This window comes from Hippoglossus hippoglossus, chromosome 14 (genome assembly GCF_009819705.1).
Source record: "Hippoglossus hippoglossus isolate fHipHip1 chromosome 14, fHipHip1.pri, whole genome shotgun sequence".
Classification (NCBI taxonomy): Eukaryota; Metazoa; Chordata; class Actinopteri; order Pleuronectiformes; family Pleuronectidae; genus Hippoglossus; species Hippoglossus hippoglossus.
Genome location: NC_047164.1, coordinates 7,761,208 through 7,788,984, shown reverse-complemented (window position 1 = coordinate 7,788,984; position 27,777 = coordinate 7,761,208). Strand labels below are relative to the sequence as shown.

General features: G+C 42.0%; 1 protein-coding gene across 4 annotated transcripts; it reads right to left on the bottom strand.

Annotated features, from left to right (window-relative positions):
- On the bottom strand, positions 1-26,891 carry gabra6b (gamma-aminobutyric acid type A receptor subunit alpha6b). Of its 4 annotated transcripts, none has more exons than XR_004615980.1 (11): positions 26,478-26,891; positions 26,191-26,315; positions 25,696-25,763; positions 24,396-24,616; positions 23,695-23,777; positions 22,487-22,630; positions 21,997-22,149; positions 17,660-17,940; positions 10,214-10,554; positions 3,393-3,429; positions 1-3,344 (listed from the first exon to the last, which is right to left on the bottom strand). XR_004615980.1 is itself a non-coding variant. In XM_034605603.1 (11 exons), the coding sequence occupies exons 1-10, from the start codon at positions 26,564-26,566 to the stop codon at positions 3,417-3,419; spliced, it is 1,434 nt and encodes a 477-aa protein (XP_034461494.1). In that variant the 5' UTR covers positions 26,567-26,891; the 3' UTR covers positions 1-3,335; positions 3,382-3,416. The 4 variants fall into 4 exon arrangements, 3 of the variants coding, with proteins under 3 accessions (XP_034461494.1, XP_034461495.1, XP_034461493.1); XM_034605603.1 differs by having other exon boundaries at positions 1-3,335; positions 3,382-3,429; positions 10,298-10,554; XM_034605604.1 differs by having other exon boundaries at positions 10,298-10,554.
- Between the last annotated feature and the right edge of the window lie 886 nt (positions 26,892-27,777).

The window sequence follows — 27,777 nt, the reverse complement described above, 5'->3', positions numbered from 1 at the left end:
GAGAGAAAAAAACATAATTGTCTTTATTGAATACAGCAATATACAATTCTGTGGGAAAAGTGAGTAGGAGCTAATTTAGGCAATTTATTTGAAGGAATTTATTTTCTCTTCTTCATAAATTCTGGGGGACAAAACACCTGAATATGCAAATATCTTTTTAATGTTGCATTAAAGCAGGCTATCATCGTGACAATAGAAACTAATAGAGAGCGACGTGTACACGGAGCACAGGTGGAGGAACTAAACTCCCACATTACAAAAGTTGTGGTTTGTCATTCAAACCAGTATGGCTAACGCAGATCATCAAGCAGGGTTATACAGTTGGAATACAAATAGCAACCTACAGAAATACTTAATAATATTCACAAAATATACACAAAAAAAATAACAGTGTTAAGCATTCATCGTCTTCTAAATTGCGTCCGCAGTTTCTAGGCGAAAGGACAGTGTCGAAACGAATTAAAAACTGGCAAAATGAAAGAATCGAAAAAAGCTCATGCCTGTGGAATGACATGAAACGAAGTGACTAAAAAGAACGGTTTATGGCTGCAGTCACCATAGCGATATAATTCTATATTCCTATGGAGTTCACAACCTTCTACATTCAACAACCCTAACAAGCAAATAAAGGGCTGGAGGTCATGCAAGTGCGGTTTTCCCAGTGGTGCGATGGAGCTGAGCAGCTAGGCTGGGGTCAGAGGGCACATCAAACGGGTCGCTGATAAAAGCAAATGAGCCCAGTCGTGTAAAAAAAAGAAAAGAAACTGCACGCACACACACCCACACACCCACACACAGCTTATTTCTCTTTTACTATTCGACTGAAGTTTGTCCTGCAGAAAACACACCACTTCAGGAGGTGGGAGGTCGACAGTTTTCCGAGGCTCCACTGGGTGGTAGAGCCGGCAGTTGTGTGTGGCGGCCTGAGTTCGCTGGCAGTCAGCTTTTCCCACAGCAGAGGCTGACACACAGGGCAACAAGAGCTGAGATGCCCTGTCTCTTCAGCCTCTGCCTCACAGACAGAGGGAGAGGAGGGAGATGAATGGAGCGGGGAAAGAGGGAGGAAGGTTCACACAGTCTGACACCACTGTTATTTGAGTCCACTGGTGCACACATAGGAGGAAAAGAAACATGCAACAACAGGTCTTAAAATGAACAAATCCTCTGCGCTCCGAAAATTGACAACACAAGGCCATAGTTACACTTCATTCCAATGTTGACTCAACAACGTTTCACAGTCGTGTGTCCGATAATAAGGTGAGATTTTCATTTTCAACCATGACCCCTCTGAGTTTCAGTGGCGTCAACTTAACCTTGCCTTAGTCACATCATTAGCTGCCATGCACATAAAAAGCGACAATTTAAAATCCTTGGCACTGGATGAAATCCGAGTTCTTACAGATTTGTCAAATATGGATGGTCTTGTCTGGCGATAGAATTGCTTGTTTGCAACCAGTCCATGAAAGCTTTGCAGCATCAGTAAATGATTTGAAGCAACAGATCCCAATTTTGAGGCTCCAATGAGAGTCTATATTACATTTATTAATTTCATTGCATATATTTATTCTTCCAAAAAAAGAAGAAAAATGATGTATAAGATGACCAGTTGTAATCATGCGCTATTGATATATATCACTGATGTTGAACCATGCTGCTCCGTTCACAAACCAAAGTGCTCATGAGATGTAAACATAATTGCATTAAAACAAATGAAGAGATTAATTCCCCAAGTGGAATAAAGAAAAAAAAAATCCAAATACTGTATTAAAGAAGTAGAAATCAAAATCACTCCCTCATTGAGAAAACAGGGGCACTTTCCAGTCACTGTACAATTGTTTTTTACAGTTTGTGTGACACTTCTCATCAGACATCAGCTGAAGAACCAGAGGAAGTGCACAGATTCCAGGACGTGTGTAATCCTTTGGCACACTCTGCAGGCTTTTTCATTTTTTAAAAAAGGTGCCTGTGTTAATAAGAGACACCTTTAATGAGAGCGTCCTCGTGGATGATGGATGTCATGAGGAAGCAAACACGCAGCTTATATTTAGACGCCACATGGCTTTAACATGTTACCCTCTCTACTTAATTGGACACAGTGCATAATCATATGCAAATCTGCCCAAGTGGATTATTAATGAATGCGTTTTGGCATTTGGTATAATTGATGATAATAGCTTCAGCTTTCTGTTTAATGCAGGTTTTTATAAAGAAGACCAGAAGCCAGAGCTGCCATCTCAGGAGATAATTTGTGTAGAAATGATTTAACTCCAATTAAGATGATTACAATGGAAACAATTAAGATATAAAGAAAACTATATCAGTGTTGGAATGAAAAGGCCTTAATCTCTCCAAAGACAGGTTACTGCCAAGATAACCTGATGCTTATGGTAGTACACGTGCAGTAGATTACTTTCTTTCTTTCTTCTTTGTATGCAGGTTATGTATTTTTCAGTGATTTTTTCCCGAAATGGATCACAGCAGCTTTTAGCTGTAACGACTTATTTAATGCTACAGGACATAGAATCCTGTTAATATGAACATTTTGGAAAAAATAAAGTGTAGGTGAGTGGTGTGTGAGTGGTGTGTGTGCATAAAACGTCTATTTTTTGATATTTGCATGAGCACATTTCTCCATTATGTTACATGCACGTGACATTGAATATTTAACCGGGCCAATTTATCTGCAGTACACACTGTAAAAATATCTTTGAAGATTTAGCCTCACATCCTCTGTACTCCATCAGCAGAGGGAAATTAAACCAATGAACCGAAAAAAGAGCGGAAGGATGAACAAAGAGTGAGAGAGTTCTTTCGAGTCGGTCACACTGGCCGGAGTCGGGGCAACTGGTCCACTCACTCCCTCAAATGTCAGGGAGGGGAATGCGTCATTTTAAACACATGCAAATTTTGCTCTTCTGTGTGTGGAAATTCATCAAAAAAATCACACAAAAGGTTCTGCCTCTGGTTCTGCAGCCTGGCTTACTTAACTTTCACATATCTCCCCCCCCCCCCTTTCATCCACTCGAGCAGGGGACACAGGACGGACGCCGACAAAGTGTCATAACATCTAACTTTTTTTATCTCAAATACGTGGGGATGAAATGAGAGGGAACGAAGAGAGATGCAGTACCTGTTTGAAATCGTTCCAGAGCCTGGCTCCCACAGGCTGCGAGCTCCCGGGTCACGTTGGCAATAGGAGCTGGAGCATCTGCCCTCAAAACACTCACTTTCCAAGAGGAGAATGTAAAAATGAAAACAATGCACTGAGGCGGCATGAAAGAGTGCTTGGCAAGCGTCTGTCATCTATTTATTGTGCATGTATGTGTGTATGTAAAGTGTGTGTGTGTGTGTGTGTGTGTGTGTGTGTGTGTGTGTGTGTGTGTGTGTGTGTGTGTGTGATTTCCAGGAGGAGAGGTTTAGACGGTATCCCTGTAAGAGAGAAGGTAGAGAAACAGAGGTAGAATGAGTCAATGATGATAACTGTGTGTATTATGTATGTTAAAGGGAGACAGAGGGAGAAAACATCGCGCCCTAGTATATCCTGCCTTACAGGTTTCCTCTTAGAATTATGGAATGCATTTTAGCGTATTCAAGCATGTATATGAATACAGACACCTACACATACTCCTACACCGTTTCACATCTGTCTGCATCTGCAAGCAAAAATGAGCACTGGTATGATGTAATGGTGCGCTCCTGTTCAGTCTGGATGCGAAGGCTGGCAATCCGTTCCGGGCTGAATTTAAAAATCTGAATTTATTCGGTCCCCTCGCTGCCAGAACTGTTCGCAAAAGATCTCGTGAAACTTGTCTGGGAACCTCTGCCAGGTAGTTCACACCTCCACCTCCTCCTCCGCCTGATGTGGTAATGCTGGAGATACTTTTGACAGCACTCAGAGCCATTTCTCCTGCCAGAGGAGCTAGCTGCTGGCAAAATAAACAAATGAAATAATAATGATAATGATAATAATGAAGGCAAGATTTCTGTGTGTTTTCGGTTGGTAGGTAGTTGAGAAAGGCCACTGGGGACGGAGTTGGCAAACAAGAAAGCTGAATTAGGGTAAATTCAATTGATTTTCGGAGATAAAAGCAATTTCTACAATGCATGCAGCAATTGCAAGAATGTTTTTTTATATCTGGTATATAATATATGAAAAGTATCACATGCATGTAACATATAACATGCATTAGTGTGAGACTGTGTGGGAGTCTTGGCTCAGCAATAGGCACCATGGTCATATGCTCATTACTGTATATTGACTTATAGAGCAATACTTTCAATTAATATTAATGCAGGACACTATATCGATTCCATTTGCTGGATTTTAATAAGCCATCTAAAACATTTGTGTCCATGTACAATGATAAAATATTACTAATTAATTGCACTTCAGGGATGGAGCAGTCTAAATTGATTCCATAGCAACAAAGAAAATCAAATCAAGCTTTTTTCAAACATAACTAATTTTCCCAGGGGACTGAGAAACAAAAGCTCATATGAAATCGATGAAGGACGAACACGCTAGTTTCATCGAGCCAAAGATCGTTTTTTGAGCAATAATACAATATAGTTAAAATAATATACTCATGAATATACACTGCAGTATCTGGAGAAGAAGAATCCCTTGGCACAAAGTGCATGTATTCAACTACTTATAGATTTCTTGCTGTTTTGCGTGTGAGTCAATAAACAACACATTCGAAACAAGAACTGTCGATATTATTCTTGTGTGTTGAGTTTTTAAAACTGTTAACTTATATGAACAATTTAAAATGATGCTTCCAAACCGGATGACATGCCTGTGCCTTTCTGTTCTGCAGTGTGGTCATTGTTGACTACAGCTCTAGATTATTCTTAACTAATACTTTTATTTAAGACACTTAAAGGTTCAGTGTGTAGAATTTAGTGACATCTAGTGGTGGAGTTGCATGTTTGCAGCTGAATACCCCCTCACCTCATCCTCCGCTTCCAAACATGAAAGAGAACCTGTGGAAACCTTCAATTGTCATAAAAACTCAAGTATTTAAATATAAAGGGCTCATTCTAGGGTAAAGAAAACAACAATTACTACAATTTAGATGAAACACACTAGTGAAAACATCACTAGGATTATTTTATATTCCATTTCTGCCAATAGATCCCTTTCACCTATATTTTACACACTGGACCTTTAAATAGTGGATAAGTCATAACTGCATCTGGAGTGACTTTAAGTGAGCCTCTTGCTTTGTGACTGGAATTACACCCAATGACAGACTCACGTTGGTTCTTGCAGAGACTGAACTTGTGACCTTTCGGTGATGGGACCATTTCTCTTTAGACAAAGCTGCCCTGCGACATTAACTGTATTTTCCCCCCAAGTCACCAGATGGCCCACATGAGTGAGTAAAGAGGACTAATAGACACACACATTCCTACAGAGACAGGATTCCTCCTTGCTCTGATGTGGTCGGACGCTTAATGCTGAGTAGATGAGGTAGAGGGACAGCACTCTGCCTGTTGGGCTGTCCTGGCTTATATGAAAGAGGGAGCAGAGTACTGGCAGCTCACCAGGGGAAGCAGAGAGAGAGATGGGCGTGGAGGGGGGAGAACAGAGACAGGGGAGGGGGCAGCAGAGAGAGGAAGAGAGTGTTTCTGCAAGAGTGACACAGAGATAAAGTGAGAAATAGAGAAAGCAATTGAGTGTGAGGGATAGTAGGAGAGGTAGACACGGCATGTGTATGTTAAGAGTGAGTCGGAAGCAGAGAGCAGGTTTCTGGTGTGATAGCAATTTGTCTTATCGGGATTTTACAAACGCCACATAGATGTTCATGTAAATTCAGGGATACGTGTGTGAGGAGTGCATTCATGCGAGCACACACAAACGAGGTAACAAAGGCGGATGCAGCAATTCCCACAAGGCCACGGAGAGAAATATGATAGATAGGGGGTCGCTGTTTATATCGGTCTTCATTGCTTCCTGACTGAGTGGCCTATAATTGAATGATCATTACACCAAAGTTATGGCCGCGGCCCCACATTCGGAAAAATAGGAATTGGGCTGGAAACAGCGTTTAGTGGCTTTGATTTATGAGCAACAATGAGGAAGTTGTTTTCCAAGCGTGGCACTCTGATGGGCAATAAAGAGGAGCGGGGCTTATCGCCCGCTGTACCTACTCTGACACACATACACCAGTCAGCTTGCCAACCAGCCGGCAAACCAGTCAGCCAACCAGCTGGGGCCCTTCATGGAAAGGAAGTGTTTTCAGCAAATTTGTTTCCTTCATGTCTCGCCCTGAATGGCGCTATTCATTTAAAATAGCCTCCAGTCAGTAGGCACCGCTGCCACGGCACATTTATACACTTGTGTCCTCACAGAAGTAGACACACACACACACACACACACACACACACACACACACACACACACACACACACACACACACACACACACACACACACACACACACACACACACACAATTCCACCTGCATACACACTCTCACAAGAACACACTCCTTTCTTCTGGTCCAGCTCCTCTTTGCAGGAGGGCCCTCTATAATAAAAGCAAAGTTGAAAAGAGAGAAAAAGGGTTTGTCTTATACAGCGTCATCTGTTTTCAGTTGGGGTCATTGGAGCCGTATATTTATGTCTCTGGTGTGAAAAGGACTGGACGCTTTCATTTGCTAGTTGTGATATCTAGATTGTGTTGGATCTCACTCAGAATGAAGGGGTCGCCATGTGTGGGTGGTGCAATATAAAGGCATTGATGAAATACAATGCATTAACTGTGGACGTGTGATTCGACAGCGTATTCAGCTATGTTCGATTGCTGCCTTCAAATAGGACAGAGCTGAGCCACAGCACACGGCACAAAGCTTCACACTTCCACAAACACATTATATTTCATTACTATCTTAACATAATGTGTTTACTCCAGTCAGCAGGGTTCTGGTAATGCACCTGAAATGATTCACTCATTGTCATAGGCCTCATGCCACCGACTCACCCGTACAGATCACTCAGTGGATGTGGATGAGATAAACAAGAGCAAGAACAAGAGTTACACCACACTGCAACACCCCCCCCCCCCCCTTATTTCATGCCATTTTATATGTAATCTCTAAAAAGATGACTCTGTGTGTGAATTTGCAGAATCTGTAGGCGAGGGGAAAAGAGGTTTGGAAGCCCCCGAAATATTGGCACCAAGAGGGTGATTGCCTCCAGATGCTTCCATTTTATTAAGAACGGATATATTTGGTAAAAAAGTCTAAAAAGTCTAATTTTCTTTGACGTGTAAATGACCATTACACCAACATGGATGGAGACTCAGCTGTTGGAGTACCAGGCTCGTCCGGTGGCCACAGCAGAGTCAGAGTGAACTCAACCGTAAATTCTACCAGACAATCTGCAGCAGCCATATCTGCTGACAGCTTAACATGCCAGATATCTTGACTTTTGCACCGAGGTGAATGTGACCACAACTGATCCCAGTGACAAGCTGTGGTTGGACCGTTTATTTGCTCTGGCCTGTTACCACCTCTGGGATTTTCAGCTAGCTGCCCTGGGGCCCTGTGTGTTATATCACCTCCTCGTTTCTTTCATCGCTTCCCCCCCCCCCCCCCCCCCCCCCACCCCACTCACTGCACTTGCTCAGTCATACAATGAATGCATCTGCAGAGCTTCCTGTACTTAGAAACACACATTCATAAGAGTGTTATCTCCTTATTTTATTTCTTGTTGTATCACTGAGCCTTAAGGCCACCACTTCCGCTGCTTCCTGACAAGGCATTTGTCTGGATCTGCTTGTTGCTCCCGGTCCCTATCAATTAATAGAAACAGTTAAGAGAGTGTCACAAAGAGGGTTAGTCACACGGAACTATCCCAATGGCTGCCAACGCTGTCATGTCATCGGACTTGTCTCAGTTCAGGCCTCAGGGCTTTTCTCTTATTAGAGAGAGAGCAAGGCAGGGAATGAAAGAAGCTGAACCCACACAGTTGAAAAGCCTCAAGAGTGGTGGCGCACATTGATAGTGTGAACATAAATGCACACGCAGGCATAACCGTCTGTTTAGAAGAAAATGGTTGGAACAAATCAGACACATACACACACACACTTGAAAATAGATTTCTTTGTCATCAAATAAAATCATCGACAATCTGTCAAAGTGTTGAAGCCCACAGGATCCAACGAGGTAATAAGTACAACTTGATGTCATCGAAATACTGCTACGTGATTTCTTGACAGACATTTTGTTTTGGCTATTCTTTGCTTTAGACTATTGTACATATCTGTTATCAATGACTAACTTTATCTTGACAATCACTAGAGCGGTTTTGTTTGTTTGCTAAGTGATGTAAAGTGTTTTCATTAATATCAAATACCAGAGAACAGATATTATGCACTAACATAGTTTAGTGGTACACTCTTGTTAGGGGTGTACCACAAAGATTTGTAAGACAAAGATTTATCTAATATATTTAATCGCATTGTGTTGGCTGATTATGCAGAAACGCAACAGTTTTGAGTGTTAGCGTAGGATTTGAAATACAAATTAAATGAATGTCGGATTCCCAATGGTCCAATATTTCTGCTTTTGGACGAACCACAGTGGTTTGGACCAATCAGTGTCCGATGTGTGATGCACCTGCTGGAGGCTATGGGCGTGTCTCAGCCAGAGGGAGAGGGCTGTTCATTCACAACAACAGCTGCTCATAAATAGGTTAGATATAATGGATGCAGCCTCAATTGTATCAGAACTGGAGAGTATTCCTTCATTGAAAGAAAAGCAAAGAACGGCACTGAAGGCTTTTCTCAACTGGGAAAATGATTTCTCTCTCCTCTCCTGACTGGCTTTGGCGACTGCACTGACGGCGATGGACAGATGGTTTATCCAATCACCTGCCAAGCATATTTTTTGAAGCCGCCTGCCCTTTTTCCAAATAATTCCCAACTTAGTTCTCCCGGATAGTTCAGTGAAACAAACCATCTGGTGAATCAGATTGAATCACCAGAAATCTGGGGACTGTTGTTATGACTATTTGCTGGTCCACATGGCATTGGGAGTATGCTGTCATTCAGTAGGTCAACAGCTTCGGACCAAACTGAAGCTTCTCAAAAAACAGGATGGATGTGTTCAGTGCAGATCAACAAATATATCTTACTAAAATGCTAAAATATTACCAGATAATATTTTCTCTTTGAGTAGGCTGAAGTTAGCCTTTAGCACAGTTGTGCCTTGGTACAGTCTTATAGATAGCTAGCATTATGTCTGGTAATGGATGACCAATAGAAAGTCTTCCAGTGTAGCCTGAATATCTGGCTTTGCATTTACATCTTAACTGCTGTATAAAGCCTATGACCGCACTGCTGATACATTTGGAAAAAGCCACATGGCAGATAAATAGGCTACAGCTAAAGGTGTGACAGGTGTGGCTGCTGGATCTAAAGTATATCTCACACATGCATGAAAAAAAACACGTATGATGGAGACAGATTTACACCACGTGACACACACGTACACACGTGTGTACAAACCCTCCAAACAAAAAGCTGCTAAACAAAGTCAAGTAAATCTGTAACATAAAACCTGCGAGTTACACATTTAATCTTTCTAATTTTCTGAGTATTTGATTCTGAACCACGATGTGTGCTTTGAAATGTGGCTTTAATTATTGAGTCTAACATACAGTATGTGATGTGATCTTTTTTACAAAGTACTTGTATACAAACTGAAATATACATGTACATAGGCTTTCACTGATTACATAAGTTCTGCTTTCCCCTGCTTTAACAATTCATTGTTATTATGTTAAATAATAGGCTTCCACAAGGTTTTATGAACTCATCAACATCGACACCAACTGTGTCAATAAGATTTGCAGACTCTATTTTATTTTATGGCACCAATCTACTATTGCATTGAGCTTTAGATGATCTCAGTTACTCTTGTTAAACATATTCTTGAGTTAAAAGTCTGCCTCTGTTTCATTGCACCCAATTGTCAGTATCAACCCATCTGCTAGATGCCTGAACGTACTGGCTGTTCTAAACTAAGGCTTCCTATTGGAATAATGGGCTATAACTAAGCTATTTAATGTACACACACATGCAGAAGGTGTGCATATGTTTTGCTGTATCCTGCCTGAGGTTGTGCGAGATTTAACCAAACTAATTATATTCAGTAAGGAGGTAGCTGCACAGAAACAGTCACGCCATCACCATCTGACTTACGCAATAAACACCGCCCTTCATGTGCTTCATGTACTAGGGAAGCAAATGCTGGAATTGTTTGTAAGAACCATGCCATCTGTTCACCTGGACAACTCCATGGTGTCCTTGGTGAGATACACGATCCAGTAGACCAGGTTGAACGCGCCAAACGAGAGGGGGAAGAGGATGCGGGAGTATTTGTCGATGATGCTGGTGCCGGTCAGCATGTTGTTGTCCGGTACAGCTGAACCCTGCTGCAGGAAGGCCTGGGCATTGACAGGTGGGTTGGGAAACGTTTTGGCCGGGCGGTCGAACACCGGAGCGGAGTTCATCCTCTTCTTCAGCACACTAGTGGCATCCACCTTGGAGAGGCAAAGGGGATACAAAAAACATAGAAACTGTGAGAAGAGATTTCACATTAAAGAGAATATTGCATGATGTAATACGAGGGTATTAATAATAAAACTGGGGCTGTGCTGTTGTGCCCTGACGTTTCGCGCCGCATTTGCACAGCTGTGAGTTGATCAGTGAGGAATGTGTGTGTCTGCAGAATACGACGTCTCGCATAACAATGAGGACCACAGTAATTAAGCTCAACAAAAGGAAATCAATGGGTTTTTTTTGCCTTTGATTTGATGTGATTTCAGTCAACCCGCCTCATGAAGATTGATGCAGTTGTGGGCAAGCAAATAAAACCCATCAAACACAAGAGGTTCGCGGCGTTTTGACACACGGTTCATGTTGTGCCTCATCAACTTTCAGTAAACCGATGTGGTCATCAGCACATGGCCCCTGCACCGATACTTGCAAAACAGATACGGTATGTGTGGAGCGAGAAAGGGAAAATGCACATCTGGGAAATGGGTCAGGGAACAGCGTGTTGCCTGTAGGTATAGAGTGAAACTAAAAAGAGAGAGAGAGCAATCCTCTTTCAAACCAAAGAAATTGTAGAAAGTCTAATATCGACAGGAGGACCACGGAAATAGAACTGACTGTAACTTCATGATCCTTTGATTTATGATAATGTAGTCAGGAAATGAGCTTTTCAAACAATTAAAGAGAAACATGATTGAATATTTATCATGTCCCGTAAGACCTTATAATTTCAAGACATACGATTATTCTCTATATTAGTTTTATGTAGATTTTTAAACTGATTTCTTACTGAAAAACATGATATTTAAGTACTTATGCTCATTCGGTACATTTGCCAATGCGAAACCAAAACCATGATTTAGAAATGAACCATACTTTTGCAGAGTAATGTTCAGTGTGTGATTAATAGTTCACCGACTGCTTCAGCTGCGCTGTTGGACTTAACTCAGAACACGGTGGATGTTTTTCCAGACTAGAGTCTTGGAGCCAAAACGGATCTTGCGAGATTTGCGTTGGATTTGTCAGGCTACAGGATTACATGCCCCGCTACAGGTTGAGAAACTCTTAAACTGTAACAATCCTCTGATTGAGGGAAACCCTTCCAAAACGGCACGGTGGCCAACCTGAAATGAGATTAGATAAGTCCCTGAGTTATTAATTTCACAGAACTTGACATATTTGCAGATGTACAACCAACAGTAAATGTGCAATTCTAAATTGTGCAGAATGTTTATAAAAAGATTTTCCTGTTATTACTATGACATTTCCTTGATGCTCAACTCATCAGGTGCTCTATTCAAAAGATCATGCAACACTATAGGTTTAATTATTTTGAGCCAACATTATTATTCATATCGACGGTAGCTGTCAAAAGCACAACCAGTGACACATATAACAGAGGAACAATTCCACGTAGAGAATTTCTGTTACCTCTGCCAAGGAGGTTATGTATTCACCCCCGTCCGTTAGTTTGTTTCTTGGTTCAGGGAAGAACAAATACAATTTTGGAGCAGATCTGGATCAGGGTGAATATCCAGGAATTTTATTCCTCTTTAACATTGCAAGATCAGGCGTTTTTCAACATTTTAGATATTTTCCAAGGGAATGATTCGTGGATCTTGATGAAAAAAGCATGCACCTCCACTCGCTCGCGGTGCATCCAGCGGGGGACCCCCTGCTGTGTTCACAGATCGACTTCTCCTACATTTCTACAGACATTATACTCGGAGGTCAGGCGGATAAAGTCTGTAGAAACTGCAGAGTGTCTCACTTGGACATTTGCGTTCACACATTCACATCCTCCAGAGAAAATACAGCGGAACTGCAGAGTCCAGTGCATGTCTGAAAGCATGTCTGAAAGCAGGCGGGCGGGCCGTCGCAGTTCAACTGGTTAAGTGGCATCCATGACAAGAGCTGGTTGAATTCGACAAAGTGAAGAAGTTTTCTCATACATCTTTCTCTGATCTCATGATGTTTTGCATAGGGAACAAGGACAAGTGGTTCAGAAATGAGTTTCTGGAACAAATACAGAATGTCTTTCTTCCTCTCTGTGTAACTATTGTAATGATATCAACCTTCACTGTGTTGTAGCACTGGCAGTTGCCAAGTGCGAGTGTGAAAAAGAGGGAGGACAAAGAGAAATGAGAGAAAAAACCGAATCTGCACTGTGATTAAAACATTTTGTTTTTCAATTCTCTTCAGGCGTCATTAGTGTGAGGGACTGCAATCATCGGTAAAATAATCGTATATCTGCATTTTACTCTAGATAGACACAAGGCTTAAAATATAACGGAGCGTGTGAAATGTATATGGGTTTCGAGTAATAAAAGTAAAAACACATTTTGTGACACAACAGAGGTAATAGCTGTGAGAGGTGATCTAACAGCTGATCACCCAGACATTAGGTTCACTCCTCAGTGAAATAGAGTGTGTGCTCTGTGACCCTGAACGTCTCCTCCAGTCGTATCACTGTTTATTTGTAAGGTCAAAGTTAATTTGAGTATTGAGGATTTGTGCTCGAATAGGAATTTGGCTGCTCCTCCAAATGTCAGCGACCTATCACTATAATGGTTCCTACACGTTGACCGCATTGCCATGTGCCATGTGGTGTTCTCTACTGTAGGTATGTACAGATAATCCGATACACAAGCTATTTTTGATAATGAAAACAGGACCGCTCGGCTTTTTCCTGGTCAAATCCTGCAGGGATCAGCTCCTCTTCTCTTTATCCACTGCTCTACATTCCGACCGACTTGACCAGTGACTGACGGATATATGGCCGGTGTTTAGGTGCGAATGTTCACATGTGGGGGCTGGGGAGCGGGAGCCGCTGTGTGTTTATGTGTTTAATACTGCGTGTTACACCATCGCCGTGCACTACCACTATGCTTTGCATGTGAGTTCATGTCTGTGGGTGTTGAGTGGGTGTACATACGCTCGTGGATGAATATTGCGAGGCGGTGGACATGGATTTCATGTAAATGTACTTTTTGAAAATGTGTATTTAAAGCAAGGCAATGAGTTACCTCAACATAGCCGCTGTTATACTATGTACTTGTTGTTAAGGTGTTTTAAGAGAATAAGAAAATACACAATAAGTATTAGTATGTGTTACATATATGTAGAATCATGTGAAAGGTTGAATGAAACTACTTGACCAGCTGAAAGTAAAATATTTAAGAACATCCCCTAAATATTAAACTCCACTCTTAACTTCAAAAAAGCTCCAACTTGATGAACTTATTAATCTATAGCCACTAACTTGCTTTGTGACTTGATCCCCAGGGAACTGTAACATTTATAGTGACAACACCTCTTTGCCAAATCAACAAAATGATTAGGTCACTTAGTGATCCCCAAAGGAAGCATAGGAGAAACATCCAAACAGAGCAGAAGTGACTTCTTGTAAATATAAAACAATTGCCCGGGGGAGAAGTAATTCTTTAGACCAAATATTGGATTTAAACATTGATTCTGACCGGAGCAGATGGAAGACATCTGTTGTATTATTAAAAGAGCTTTTCGAGATGCAAACCGCTGCAGCTTGATAAAGTAAGGTTTTAATTTGTTTAAAATGTGTGTAGGGAACACTGTGTGTCTGTGTGCGCTCCTGCAGGGGCCATTAATGATCCTCAGGTTTCATTATTGTGATGTGGAATAATGAAAGAATAATGAAAGAATGGCTCTCAGCAGATTGCAGACCTCCACCAGGGCCCAATAGTTCCCTTAGGTTCAATCAGGCTGCAACCTACTGTATTTACACACACTTATACATATCATCAAGATTTATGAATTATGTCCTGGGAAATCAGTGAAAATGTAAGAAAACAAAGTGACAAATACTTGTATGATCCTTCCTGTAGTTTTTCTGCAATCTTCCAACAACCAATCAACAGACAAATGGTCTGAGGTGAAAACATAAACCCGCCGTGTGGCTGCAAGTACGATGGTGCATGAAATCCTATGTCGACAGCGATGTTGCCGGAGCTTGAAATCCATTTCATTCATTCAGTCTAATTATAGGGACGCTGGGACACCAGGACAAATGCATGAAAAATCAAAACTGTCCCAATTCAATCAGAGCGCTCCTTCACCCAGGCAGCGATCACTAATCTACCGGCACCTGTGGCTGGGCCCATAAATAAAGTTCCCTTCTTTCTATCACCCTCTCTTCTCCTTCATTTCCTCCCACGACTGCTTTATTTTCTCTTAATTTCCTGCACCACGCACTCCGCCACCCACTCACACACACACACAAACACACACACACCATCAACAATGCACACAGCCCCCTCTCGCACTCACTGGTAAACAGCCCCTCCCCCTATGCACTGTCTATATTTGATTCATTAAAGGAACCATTAAACTTGTGCTGCTGCGAGTTTCCCGTTCCTGTTGAGGCTTTGCCCGACAGTCACAACAGGTCGTCGTGTTTTCAAATCGTGACGGAGGGACGGCTATTTCCAGTGATCCACCATTGTTTGGGGTTTTTTTCGCTCTTTTTTTCTCCGTGTAAATGGAAAGTCTTCCCTCCTACATATTTGGTGAAAGCAGTCATTTTCCATGATGCATCCCTCCCACTCTCTCTTTCCCTCTGTGTAACTCTTTCTCTCATGCACACACAAAAACAAAACCACGCCGGCCCCTCGCATCCGTCCCTCCAATCTTCGCTGCACTAAAATGGACTGGGCCAGCTTTCTCAGCCCCCCCCCCCACACTCCGCGTCAGTGTGGTGGCCGCCCTGCTGCTTGTGAGCCCGCCGTGATCTGCTGGATATTCTCTTAATCTATGGCTCTTACATAATCTGTAGCAACATCGTTCACAGAGCCACTGGCTGTCTCCTCGCGTCACTCTCTGTGGTTATCACACAGTTACAGGGCAGAATAGAGGACCAGGAGAGAGCGATGGATGATAGATACACCGTAGATGGATGGATGGATAAGACATTGTATAGAGTGGATTGCATGGATGTGAGGGCCATCATTTGCTGCAGATTACATGTGTGCATATATATATACGTGCCTGTATGTGTTTGAGTGTGTGCTGCAGATTAAGTGGGGATGTGTGTCCTTGCGTGAGGACAAGCGTGGATAAAGTGGAGATTGTGTCGTTCCAGTGCGAGTGTGTAGTTACATTCAAGAAAAAAAATAGAGACGCCAAAGAGGGATGGTCAAGAGACGCTGTGTGAAGAGAGAATGGGGGGGTGCACAGGAAGAGCACAGCAGGAGGTTACATAGATGAGGCAGAAAAAGAAGGATTGATGTTAAATGTTGCATTTTTGTGTGTGTGCGTGAGGCGGAAGACAGGAAGGAGGGATGTGCGGTTTGTACGTATGTGATGTAAGCGAGATTATGGTTTTCTTTGGGCTGAGGCGGAGGATAAACGAGGTTTGCGTATTGTTTGCATTGCACACGCTGCACGTGGGATCGCAATGGGAAAGGAGAAGGGGAGCTGCAGAGGGAGGCAAGTCAGAAAGTCGAGAAGAATCACACACAAGTCACATAAACAGAATTTAAACCCCCTCGTCTGCTGAGTAATCAGTGCTCATAATACCACTGACACAGCCGGGTATGACCTTCACCACTCCTCCTGAGAGCCACAGAGCCGTCTCATTCATCGGAGCATGTGAAAGACTTCAGGACACAAGCAGTAGAAGACAAGAGAGTGATGTTCGAAAACAAACCCAGAGTGAACGGAGGCAAGATTTTAACCAATCGCAGAGTAAAAGACAATGAACCACTGATTTATTAGATTCTTTTAATTTGAAATCAAAAAGATCATCAGGTGAATGTAACTATAAACTGGAACTTTAACATTCAAGCTGTGAGTTTAAAAATATAAAACCACATGAGATAAGAAATATTAAAGCCTTCACATCTCTGCTTAATGAAAAAGATTCTGTTGCATGGCTATCAGCTTTATTTGTGTTTTTATTAATATTTGTGTGTATTTTTCCTATTTCTTTCAATAAATAAAAACATTTAACTTTAGCTGTAGCTTCTATACGACAAGTGAGTGTGAAATATAACTGCATATCCCAAAAAATGATCTGTACACATCGAGAATCGCAGCCAAACTTCATTCCCAGGCCATCTACGTTCTGGCCACATTTTCTGTCAGTTTATTTTTAACCTCTCCCATTGCAATGATGCATATTGTATCAAACATCACATTCCTCCTTTTGTGAGTCATAATTCAGCCAAACTGAAATCAATAATAAATCACACACGTTCTCCTGGAATCTCTTACAAGTGATTGCAGTGAAACCAGCAGCTTCATGTAAAACATCATAAGTCATGATGCAATTTCATCAAAACCCAGATAAAAAAGAGTTTTTACTCATTGGCTGATGAGACTGATCCATAGCAGGAAAGTAAAGATTGTTTATTTCTTTATTTTCTTAAAGTTTAAACTTTCTACACATGCTTCAATGTATTTTATTGTACAGGTTGTGATAATTACTCTGACACCAGGAGTGTGGGGGGGTAAGCTTACTAACGTTTTCACAATATGCCTTTTATAATTTTAAGTGGGAAAGTTGTTTTTATTACATGTTCGTAAGCTCGAACAGCTCAGAAAACGGGTTCTGACGTCGAGATGACAAACTTCCAGCAACAGACTTAAAAGCTCTGTGTAGGGTAAAGCTGTTTAGCAGCTCATGTCTGATGTTAGGATGTTAATAAATTCATTGTATTGTCAGGTTTTCATAAACTTTCCTAACAATACTATTAAGAGCACAGGAGCTTCTCAGCTTGTGGTTAAGAACTTTAACAGTCCCGCACTTTGAGGTTTGCATATGTTTGCGTATTGAGATAGAGGGAAAAGGACTGGACTGGCAAATGCTTGGTTTTCTCTATCAAGTTTGGGACAGTGAATCGGCAGCAGGAAAGAAAAAGTTAAATCAGTGGATCCCGGATTTTTCCTTTTTAGCTTGTTTCTGTTCCTATCATCCCTCTAAGTGAAGTAAATGAATTTAAACTGAATCGGTTGAACATTTGAATCTTCTCCTGGTTCCCTTTCTTAAATACACAGGTATTAAATGTTGCGTAACATTAATGCATGCTAAAACAAACAACGGGGGAACAGACTTACCGAGGAAACTTCTCCGTCGGTCCCCGTGGCTGCAGCCGGAGCCGCAGCTGCAGCCGCCGCCGCCTCCTGAGCCGCCACCTTCATCGCTGCAACCTTCCGCAGCTCCCTGTTGGCCTGCAGGGTGGAGAAGTAGTTGACGGCCGCGAACTCAATCAGGGCGGAGAAGACGAAGGCAAAGCAAACGGCGATGAACCAATCCATGGCTGTGGCGTAGGAAACTTTGGGGAGGGAGTGGCGGGCGCTGATACTGAGCGTCGTCATGGTCAAGACGGTGGTGATACCTGCAAACAGGGACAAGACAGAGGTAAGTTGTCAAAGGCAGTTTGTTGGTGGGAACTTCTTTTTCTCTCAAGTTAAATATACATATTATGTTTAAATGCATTTTTTTGCAGAGAGTTAAATAATAAAATCAATAGCCTACAACATTTCTACGTATATAATCAAAATCTATAGCCCGAAGGTTGGCTCTCTCCGAATTTCACAAATATTCATTCCATTTCTTCATCACTACGAAGAGAACTCCCCAGTAAACCACAACTTCTACATTAATTCATTTTACGTTTATTCTACATTTATATTTATGTGAGTTCAAACAAATAACATATAACCTTTGAATTATCTTTCTTTAGAGGCGCACATAGGCATCATTCGCCTGCAGTGTTTATGCTAACTTAGGCTTTTTGCCTCTTGGCTCTGAATTCATATTTAATGCTCAGACATGAGTGGTATCGATCTTGGAAGCGGATAAGCATATTCTCTGAAATCTTTTCCTCCTGTCACATCTCTGTTATGGGGCGGAAAAATATCAATGTCTTCTGAACATGGGGCTTAACGTTTGGGGATGTTGATATCATCTTTATGAATTAGCAGAACACAATTCTGCCACAATACTGCAAAGAATGAGCAGATAATACATGGATGGACAGTGGCTGTTTGCAGGACTAATACAGTCACTGGTGTGTGTGTGTGTGTGTGTGTGTGTGTGTGTGTGTGTGTGTGTGTGTGTGTGTGATTCTTTCAATCCTGATATACAGTATATAACTCAAGGCCTATAGGACCATTGGTCAATGAAAACCAGAGGCTTGATTGTGAGCGACCACTGCAATCAGCTTGATTAGGACACACACTCTAGATGCACACACACACACACACACACACACACACACAAACACACACACACACACACACACACACACACACACACCACACTGTGCAATCTTACCCCAAAGTTCCTCAACAAAGTTTACAGATACCTTTGCTAGCTCACGTTGAATTGTTTTTCAAATTCGTTCTTGTAGAGACATGAAATATAATTTGGACAATCAGTAGGCAAATCATTACGCTGCTTTGTGAATCCATGATAATAGGTAATGTGAATTGTCATAAAATATTTTTTTTTGCAAATCTACAATATTTTATTATTTTAGTGGCAAACAAAAGCTGCAGAATCTTCTTGGAAGTTACCAGTTCAGCCATTTTACCAAGAATCACCATTTGCCAATCAACGCCTGAGATCCTTTCAGCTTTGCACAGATTGTGGCAGTTGAAGCACTCGTGCTGCAGCTGCAGTGATACAAAGCTTCATCTGAGGACTTGGCGTGCACCAGAGTCGATCATTGACAAGTGTGTTGAAAGTTATCAAGTTAAAAATATCCTTTACAAGATTGTGCATAAGCTGTTTATAGTCAGGGTGAGCTCTGTATCTTGGTATATGTCGGGTGTAAGGACATTTCAGCTCTGCAAGGTTTGTCCAACTTCACTATGGAGGATGATAATCTGTCAATGAGCCGGCGGACTTCACCTCCGCACTGGCACACAGACAAAGATCAAATAGCTGTAAACTGTCCAGTACAGTAGAAGGAAACCACAAGTGAGGAATGATGAAGATTATCGAAAAAAAGAAAGTTGTGGGTTGTATCGGGGGAGAGGTTTTTTGAACTTCTTGTTTAGCTGAAGTAAACTAAGCTTTTCAGACGTCTGTAAAAACTTCCTCCAAACTTCTGGCCATGGCAACAAACTGAAGCGCCAACGTCCGCACTCTCTTTGTTTAAAGACTCAAAGTAAAGAAAAGACTGAAGAAAGAAAAACACTGTTTAGATCCACGGCTGTTCACACCTTCTGTTAGTAGCTGGAGTGCTCCACAATATATTAAACATCTTTTTGTCTGTGTTGCTAAAATTCGTTCCGTATTAAGTCAGACAAAGATGCTGACAATCAACATCTCCTTTAATGGCCAATTAACAAAGTAGATATCTAATTCACTTTCATCAAGCTAAAGCATAAGGGGCCATTTAACACTGCTGCCCATGCTTTTACCAAATGTGCGCTGGAGCTGTGCACTTGCCATTAGGATCTCATGGGGGATTTAATGCACCCAGCAATATGTCAAAAGCATTTTCCACGCACCACTTTAGCAGTGAAAGTCAACGACTCTTAAACACAACCTCCTTCAAAAGACCCAACCAGTGCCGACTGTCTCAAGCCCAAGCAGAAGTTAAATGATTGCGTAGGGGAGGAGGGATGAAAAGCTGTCAGGGTGGGAGGGAGAAGCACGAGAAAGAGAAAAGAAAGAAAAGAAGGAACGAGTGTAGGAGGGAAGGGGGATGAAGTATAAAGACAGGATAGAAATGAAATGCTTGGGGCATTTATGTGCTTTTATAGGGAAAAAGCAAGGTACAAATTAGGCCACACTCAATTAAGTCTGTGAGACTTGTGCTCAAGGGACTTTGAGCTCTTAGAGAAGTTGTTGACAATCCAGCGCACAACATACAATGGCTTAATGTACTGTCAGGGTGGAGCACGTCCATATAGCTACTTCTCTCCTCTTCTCTTTTCTCCTCTCCTCTCCTCTCCTCTTCTCCTCTCCTCTCCTCTTCTCCTCTCCTCTTCTCTCTTCTCCTCCCGTCCTCAGCATTAATACAACTTAGTTAGATAATGGATTTCTACAACACATCCTGTAACTCCCAGGTACTTTAAGAGCACTCTCCCAAGACACTCTAAATTTAGACACAAACTATATCGCAGTTTGAATATGATGCTCGGCCGTTTTGTGATGACAAATCCAATCTGATTTTATCTATATTACCTCTTCTAAAATACCCAGCATCCCTGGCGTTCACCCAGAGCTCCTTTTCAACGACAGCCAATCCAGAAAATAAGCTGTTTTTTATCGTATACCCAATATTGAGTGAAATGGAAAGCAGCAGGACGAGTGAGGTTAATGAGTTGCCACAGATGTGCTTGCCACATGGGGGCCTCAACTTCCACGCTAACGCTAATGATTGGCATCTCTTCGCCGGAGAAGTGCGCAGGCTCGCCCGAGCGCTGGCTCCCTTCCAATCACAAGTGCAGACCACAGAACCGTAATCGACAAGGGCCAGCAGTGTCACTCTGATCAGCTGCAGCTTGTTGTAATTTAAAATGAGCGGAATCAAAAATGAAAAAGGATGGAAATGTTTTCAACGGCTTAATTTGCCCCATTTTTTCCCTCCTTTGTTTCGTCCCAGTCTTATTTGTCTACCTCTTTCCTCGTACCCTCTCTGTCTTTGTTCAGTGTCTCTCACACTCTCCGCTCCTGAGGCTAGAGCTTGGTGGCAACTGTAGCGTGATGTAATGTGAGCAAGCGGAACCTGTGAGTGCTCGGAAGAGGGCCAAGTAAACATCCTCCCCCTCTCGGCCCTTCCATGACCAATTTCAAAAAGGACATTTATTCCCAATTAATTCAGCTCCACCACAGTGGAGGAGGAATGGAGATAATGAGGAGAGGTTAAAACATACGGTGATGACTGAGTCGGTCTTTGTTTTTCCTGCAGGAGACTGTATTTTAGGGGCCAATCTGTGTGGTTTTAAACCAATCAGCGTGCAGAAAATGCAGAACTACTTTAAGTTTCCCAAGCTAGAGTCACCGTGAGGTCAAGCAGTGGGTGGAGAGTCGATAAATAGAGATATATTTTATTCACATTTTGGATACATGCAGTAAAGAAAGTTGAATTTAAAGAGCTAAAAAAATGTTGAGCACAAAGACTTGTGCAACTTGTAAAACTCTCAGGCTAGACACTTTGTGGTAATGGGTTGTGTAACACAGTTTTGAACATTCTTGTTCTGTTTAGTGAACCGACTTGATTTCCCCCACACTATGCTACTCTTTTAGGTGATTGCAATCATGCAAAACGGCAACTGAAAAGACCGTTTTGTTGCAATTACCATTTCACCAGTAATGCACTGTGCAGTGCGTGTTCTCGTCCTCGCTTTGCACTTGAGCATTTTGAGAATAGGCCTGTAGCTTGCAATGGTATTTATAGAACATTATGAGTACAGTGAGTTTAAAGAGAACTTACCGAACACAGTCCGAGCTGGAACTGATTCCTTGTTAATCCAGAAGGAGACTTGGGCCAAGATGACGGTCATGATACAGGGAATGTAGGTCTGGATCAGGAAGAAGCCCATCTTCCTTTGCAGGTGGAAGTGGACCGTCATGATGACATATTCACCTGAGACAGAAAACAACAAAGACATGTGATCACACATCAGAAAATATAAGGACTGCCCCCAAACCTTTTTTTAAATGATGCTGATTAATTTGTAACTGTAAAAATATTACAATAATTTGAGTTATGTGTTCAAAACTTCACGTCTTTTTTTTGTTTAAATATTTTATAATAAAAGTCATCGTATCACACAACCTCAGAGAAACCTGAAACCAGTCAATGGTGTGCACAATATCATCACAACAGCAAATCTCACATGTAGCACGAGTGTGAGAACGTTATTGTTTCATTAAAAACTGCACATTGGAACTGCACATAACTTCCTGGGGTGTTTTCTCACCTGTATTGGACTTGAGCCTCTCGCTTGACACCGTCTGACCAATCAGGTCGTACTGCAGCAGGCTGGAGGATTCCTGTGGCACCTCGACGGAGGAGAGAGGACCTTTCTTCCACGTGTACACGATCTCACTGATGGGGTAAGCATCTAGACGGGCGGATGAAGAACCGTGTTAATATAATTTCATTAAAGAGTTTGGTCTTTATTTCTTATATTCACAGGTGCAGAAAACCTATGCATTCAATTGATTCAATCATTACATTCACTCTTTTGTTGGTCTGGTTCTCTTAATATACATCGAAGGACCTGGCAAAGGTTTTGTTGGTAACACCGGATAACACATCCCACTTCTAACTGTGGAATTAAGGAGGAAGTAGGGGAGCATTAAATTACAGCCCACATAACCTACTCTTACCGTATAATTGAAAAAATAACAATTACTAGGTTACTCCTCCATCATTGATGATCGTTGATCTACTTTTGCTGGTTTGTTAAATTATTACATTCATTTCTTTCTCATTCTTCCTCCTCAGGTGAGATAAGAAACTTTCTATAATGATGCACTTGAGGACGGTTTGTTTGTTTTTGACTCCAGGCGACGTGCACCTTCAGTCGATTATGCATGGCAGGGTCACAGCTTCACATGCACTTACTTATTCCTTGACTTGTGTTTATTTCATATCATACAATGAAGTCTGGATAATAAATCCATACAGTGTGCATCTCATTATCTTACCTTTGTATATACCATATTAATGATAAGGTATGTTAGCTGCAATACTCTGCTTACACACTATATGAGCAAAGTTGTTTTCACCATCTTTTCCCAATGCAGCTCCCTGTAGAAATCTAGTATTTACATAAACACTTCAGACTTTAATTAATTTATCCCTTCCACTAACACGCCCAGTTGTTTTTCCCCCTGTTCCCCCATGGTTTCCTTCTACTGTACTGGGCTGGTTCCTATTGTATTTGTACCTGATTCATCCAACACTGTAAATCCGTGGATCGTATTACGAAGTGTCATCGCATTGTGTTTATTTTAATTAAAATTTTTTTGAACAGTTCATCTAATGCACCCCGTGTGACACTTCAAATTAAAATCTTCCGACATCCTGTCAGGCAGTCAGTTAGACAGTGACAGCGTGATCATTTGATATTGACACCATCTGTCAGAGCAGTGAGGCCGAAGAGAGAAAAAACAAACTCACAACTCCCAAACTTGAGCGGGCAGGCATGGCCGTCCATCGGGAAGTTCATCAGACGCATCGGGCACTCTGCATTTATAGTTAATCTGTCAGAATAGATACGGGTTGAAAGACATGTTTGATTCATATTTGATTCACTGTTACTGCATTGGCTAAGAAATGAATGTTTTAAACTGGATTCAGGCGCTGTGGCACAATGGCGGACACATTGTGCCACTAAACCAGAGACTAAAACCAGAGAAATGAATGTGAAGATTAGAAAGATTTATATGTAAAGATGAATATTTAATGGTTTGTCTTGTTATACTTGTTTCTGAAAGGAAACTCAGCACCGCTTGCAAAAGGTAACTAAATACACTAGTTAGGAATAAGGATTAAACAAAGCTGAACTAAATCAAATGTTTTAAAGCAAAGTAATTTAATCTATTAATCTAATTATTTGAGAGAAAAACTGATTCTGTGCCATCAGTAACTCCGGGGACGTTGTTTTCCGTCCTAAATATGTCCTTTTGGAACAAAGCTGGAGTCATGTTTGTTTGAATTGCTTTCCAGGCCTGTTTTTTTCAGATGGCACATATCTTAGTTTTTTGGGGGGAATGGCCCTCCTCATTTCTTTTAATGTCTTGTTTGTTTGATTTGCTATCCAGGTCTGTGCTCTGTTCCGGTGTTGGCTGGGTTTGGAGCTCACTGTCCAGCACTGTTACCTCATGGTGTACAGGATAGTTCCGTTCTGCATGATGCGGAACAGCTTGTTGGGGGTGGTCATGTTGTGAGAGATCGACCTCTTGCCATTCCGGAAAAAGGTGTCTGGCGTCCAGATCTTGCTGACCATCAGGTTGTTGAGCCGCAGGATCTCAATGGGACCCTCGAATTTTAGCCGCTCGTCGATCCACGTCTGACGAAAGAACACGTCCATGGTGTATTCCTGGAGGGAGGAAGGATTTGTTTACCACTATTTGAACCACTCCTACCACTGGTGCTGCTCCTGCCGTTACTAGCTCCACTACCCCCAGAGCGAATGGCAGATGGGTTTGTGAGCCATGGTTTCGCTGGAACCTGCTGGATAGAGCACTGGCAATGTGATGAGGGGTTTTTTTTTTCCTTCTATTTCTGGAAGGCTCTATCATTGCTGCCAGTACTAGGGGAATTTAAAAGTTAGGTTTGTGCATTTTACAATAAGGAAATTTAACTTAATTTTAGGGCTAGGGATTTTTTAGATATTATGTGGGAGACAGACCTCTTCATAATAGCAATAAGATCATGTGTCTTTATAAAGTTTATTAAGTTCCTTCAAAAGATGATGCAATTTAAACTGAAGCCCAAGCATAAGATATATTTTTCTTCTATGTTTTTATTTTTTATCTTATTATATGAACTACCAGGTCTAGAAATGAACTGAGTGAATCATCTGATTGAGGTTGTAGTCGTTAAATATGAATGTAGATTACTTCACGTACAGAGTCAGCATATAGTCAACAATACCATCCTGGATGCTTTTAGATGAAATGGATGCCCCTGATGCTCTTAAGAGCCTTTCGCACGCCTCTCTATAGAACGGCCACCAGCGTATCACATGGCCGTTCAAGTAGGCTTTAGATGCAATGAAACAGTATCTAAAGCCTAAAGCCTAAACAGTGTTGAGTACAACAGACATACAGAGTTCAGCCTATCCCATGACAGGAGTGGTCGGCCTGTCCTATCCCAACATCAGCCAGATCTCTCCCTCTCTCCCTCTCAGACGGGAGGGGGATTGTCAACCAGATTAAAGTCCTAAGCTGCACTAATGACATCCTGCCCAAATGCTGGAATAATGAAGGCTAGGGTGACTTGAAGCTATATGAATTGAATCGCAGGGGAATCTGTACATAATGTCTTAAGTGTGTTGACGCGGTGACGCTGACTCTATAAACCAGTATTATAAAATCAAATGTTTGTACAGTATGTGCACATCAGTTTAGCCTTTGCATCCCGTATCAGTCTCAGAGGTCAGAGGGGCTTACGTACCATCTCGACATCTGACACTGGTCCAAAGCTGGTGACAAAGATGTCAGTTTTAACCTCTGTGACTGGACCTACAGCAGAGAGAGGAATGGTTGCTTTGGCACAGAAACAAAACACAACTTTGGATAGAGCGTGTTATCATCTAAAATCAGGCATTATTATATTTTATAAAAAATAAATACATATAAAGCAGTTAAAGCTATATTTAATGTGTGGCTCATACACAAAGAAAGATGCCACTGCAAATCAAATTCATTTACAAACCTAAAAAGAGCATGACAGTGACAATAAGTAGCATTTTTTTTGTTCACTTGTAATTGTGTCATAATTGTGTTAGAAAAAAAACATTTAATTATAGCAGCACAGAAACCAAATGGACAATGACGCACACAAGTGCTGGAGTCAAACTTTATCTACCAAAAAAAAAAAGGAAGCTCGATTCAATCATGCATGAGGCAACATTACATAAATAGTGACATGACTCGGTCATTAGCATACCTCCAAATCCAGGTCGCAGTCTGTTGTCATAGCCATCCAATAACCTGTCCAATATACGCGTGATGTTATCCAAATAGATGCTGGGGTCCCTGATTTGACTCCCCCAAACACCACTCGCACTAAAAAGTACAAAACGCACCGATGGAGAAAATCATGTCAACACACAAGAAAACAGTTACAGAAAAAAACACTGAGTTTCTCCAGCGCACATTCATCCACGGTCGTTTGGTTCGCCGTGCGTAAAAAGTGAGGAGAACATGCAGGGAGAAGAGTTGCCTTCTACTCACCATGACAGGAAGAAGCAAGTTAAAATGAAAGCCATGCCTCGCAAACACCCCACCACGAGAAATCCCTGGTCAACTTTTAAAATCAGCATGGTCCATCATTTAAAAAGCATGATTGGAGGCGAGTGTCGCTCTTCTTTTGAGTTGTGTGAACCGTGCGAGGGTATCGCGCCAGTCCAGCACGACTTGACTTCCCCCTCTAGTGCGGTTGCGCCCGCCTCAGCCTGAATCCGCTCAGTTGGAGAAAAAAAAAAAACCTGAAGAGTTTTTAAGAGAGTGAAGAGGAGGGACGAGGGGGGACATCCACATTAAGCGAGGAAGGCTTTTTTTATTTTTAACATGCACAACGGTCTCTCGTGTCTCATATTGGGAAAGAAAATGTTTGTGCTTGATGGAAATATTGACGGTGACTGTGCGTGTTTGATGAAGAAGGTTGGACGGGAGAAGCGACGGAGAGGAAGAGAAGCAGGGAGGGGAGGAGGGGAGGAGGGGAGGAAGCCTGTGCAAATACAGTAACATCACATCAATGGACTGTGGTGGCACTTTGAATGCAGTGTGCTTTTTAAAATGATTTCAGCCATGTCACCTTTGTTTGAGTGTGTGTGTGTGTGTGTGTGTGTGTGTGTGTGTGTGTGTGTGTGTGTGTGTGTGTGTGTGTGTGAGACAGAGACAGAGAGAGAGAGAGAGAGATAGAGAGAGAGAGAGAGAGAGAGGGAGAACAGTGATTGGCCATGCAGAGACAGAAAATTGCTACTAGAGATAACACATGATGAACTGTGATTCATATAGTGGTTGAGTGGAGTGGGCGGTAGATACATTTAGTGCAACTTCAAACTCACAATATCTATAGAGCGAGAGCTAGGGGGGGGGGGGGGGACACCACACTGTCAAAAGTCAGCTGTATCCCCACCGACACCAGTTTTTCTCTGTTGCACAAACACAATTGGAGCAATTGCATCATTTTCACCCGGTGCTCATTAGAGCCGAGCTCGCACAGTGGCACATCCTAACAGTGTGCCTCAACTAACGGGTTGCGACACCGAGCCAGAGCAAATGTTAAACCTTGTCAGCCAAGTGCAAAAGTGGATTTGCTTTTCAGCTGCTGTGGTTTAAAGGTTGGGGAGGAAAAAACTGCTCCCATGTTCAATTATCAGCCGAGGAAAAGGTTGGCGGACAAATGAGAGAACGAAGCACGTAGCAGGAGGGTTCTTTTGACTGCGTCACCCTTTGTGACTTAAAAGATAATTTTAACTCTTGTGCTAAGGACAACGCACCGTACCCCAGCTTGACCTTTAAGCTAGAA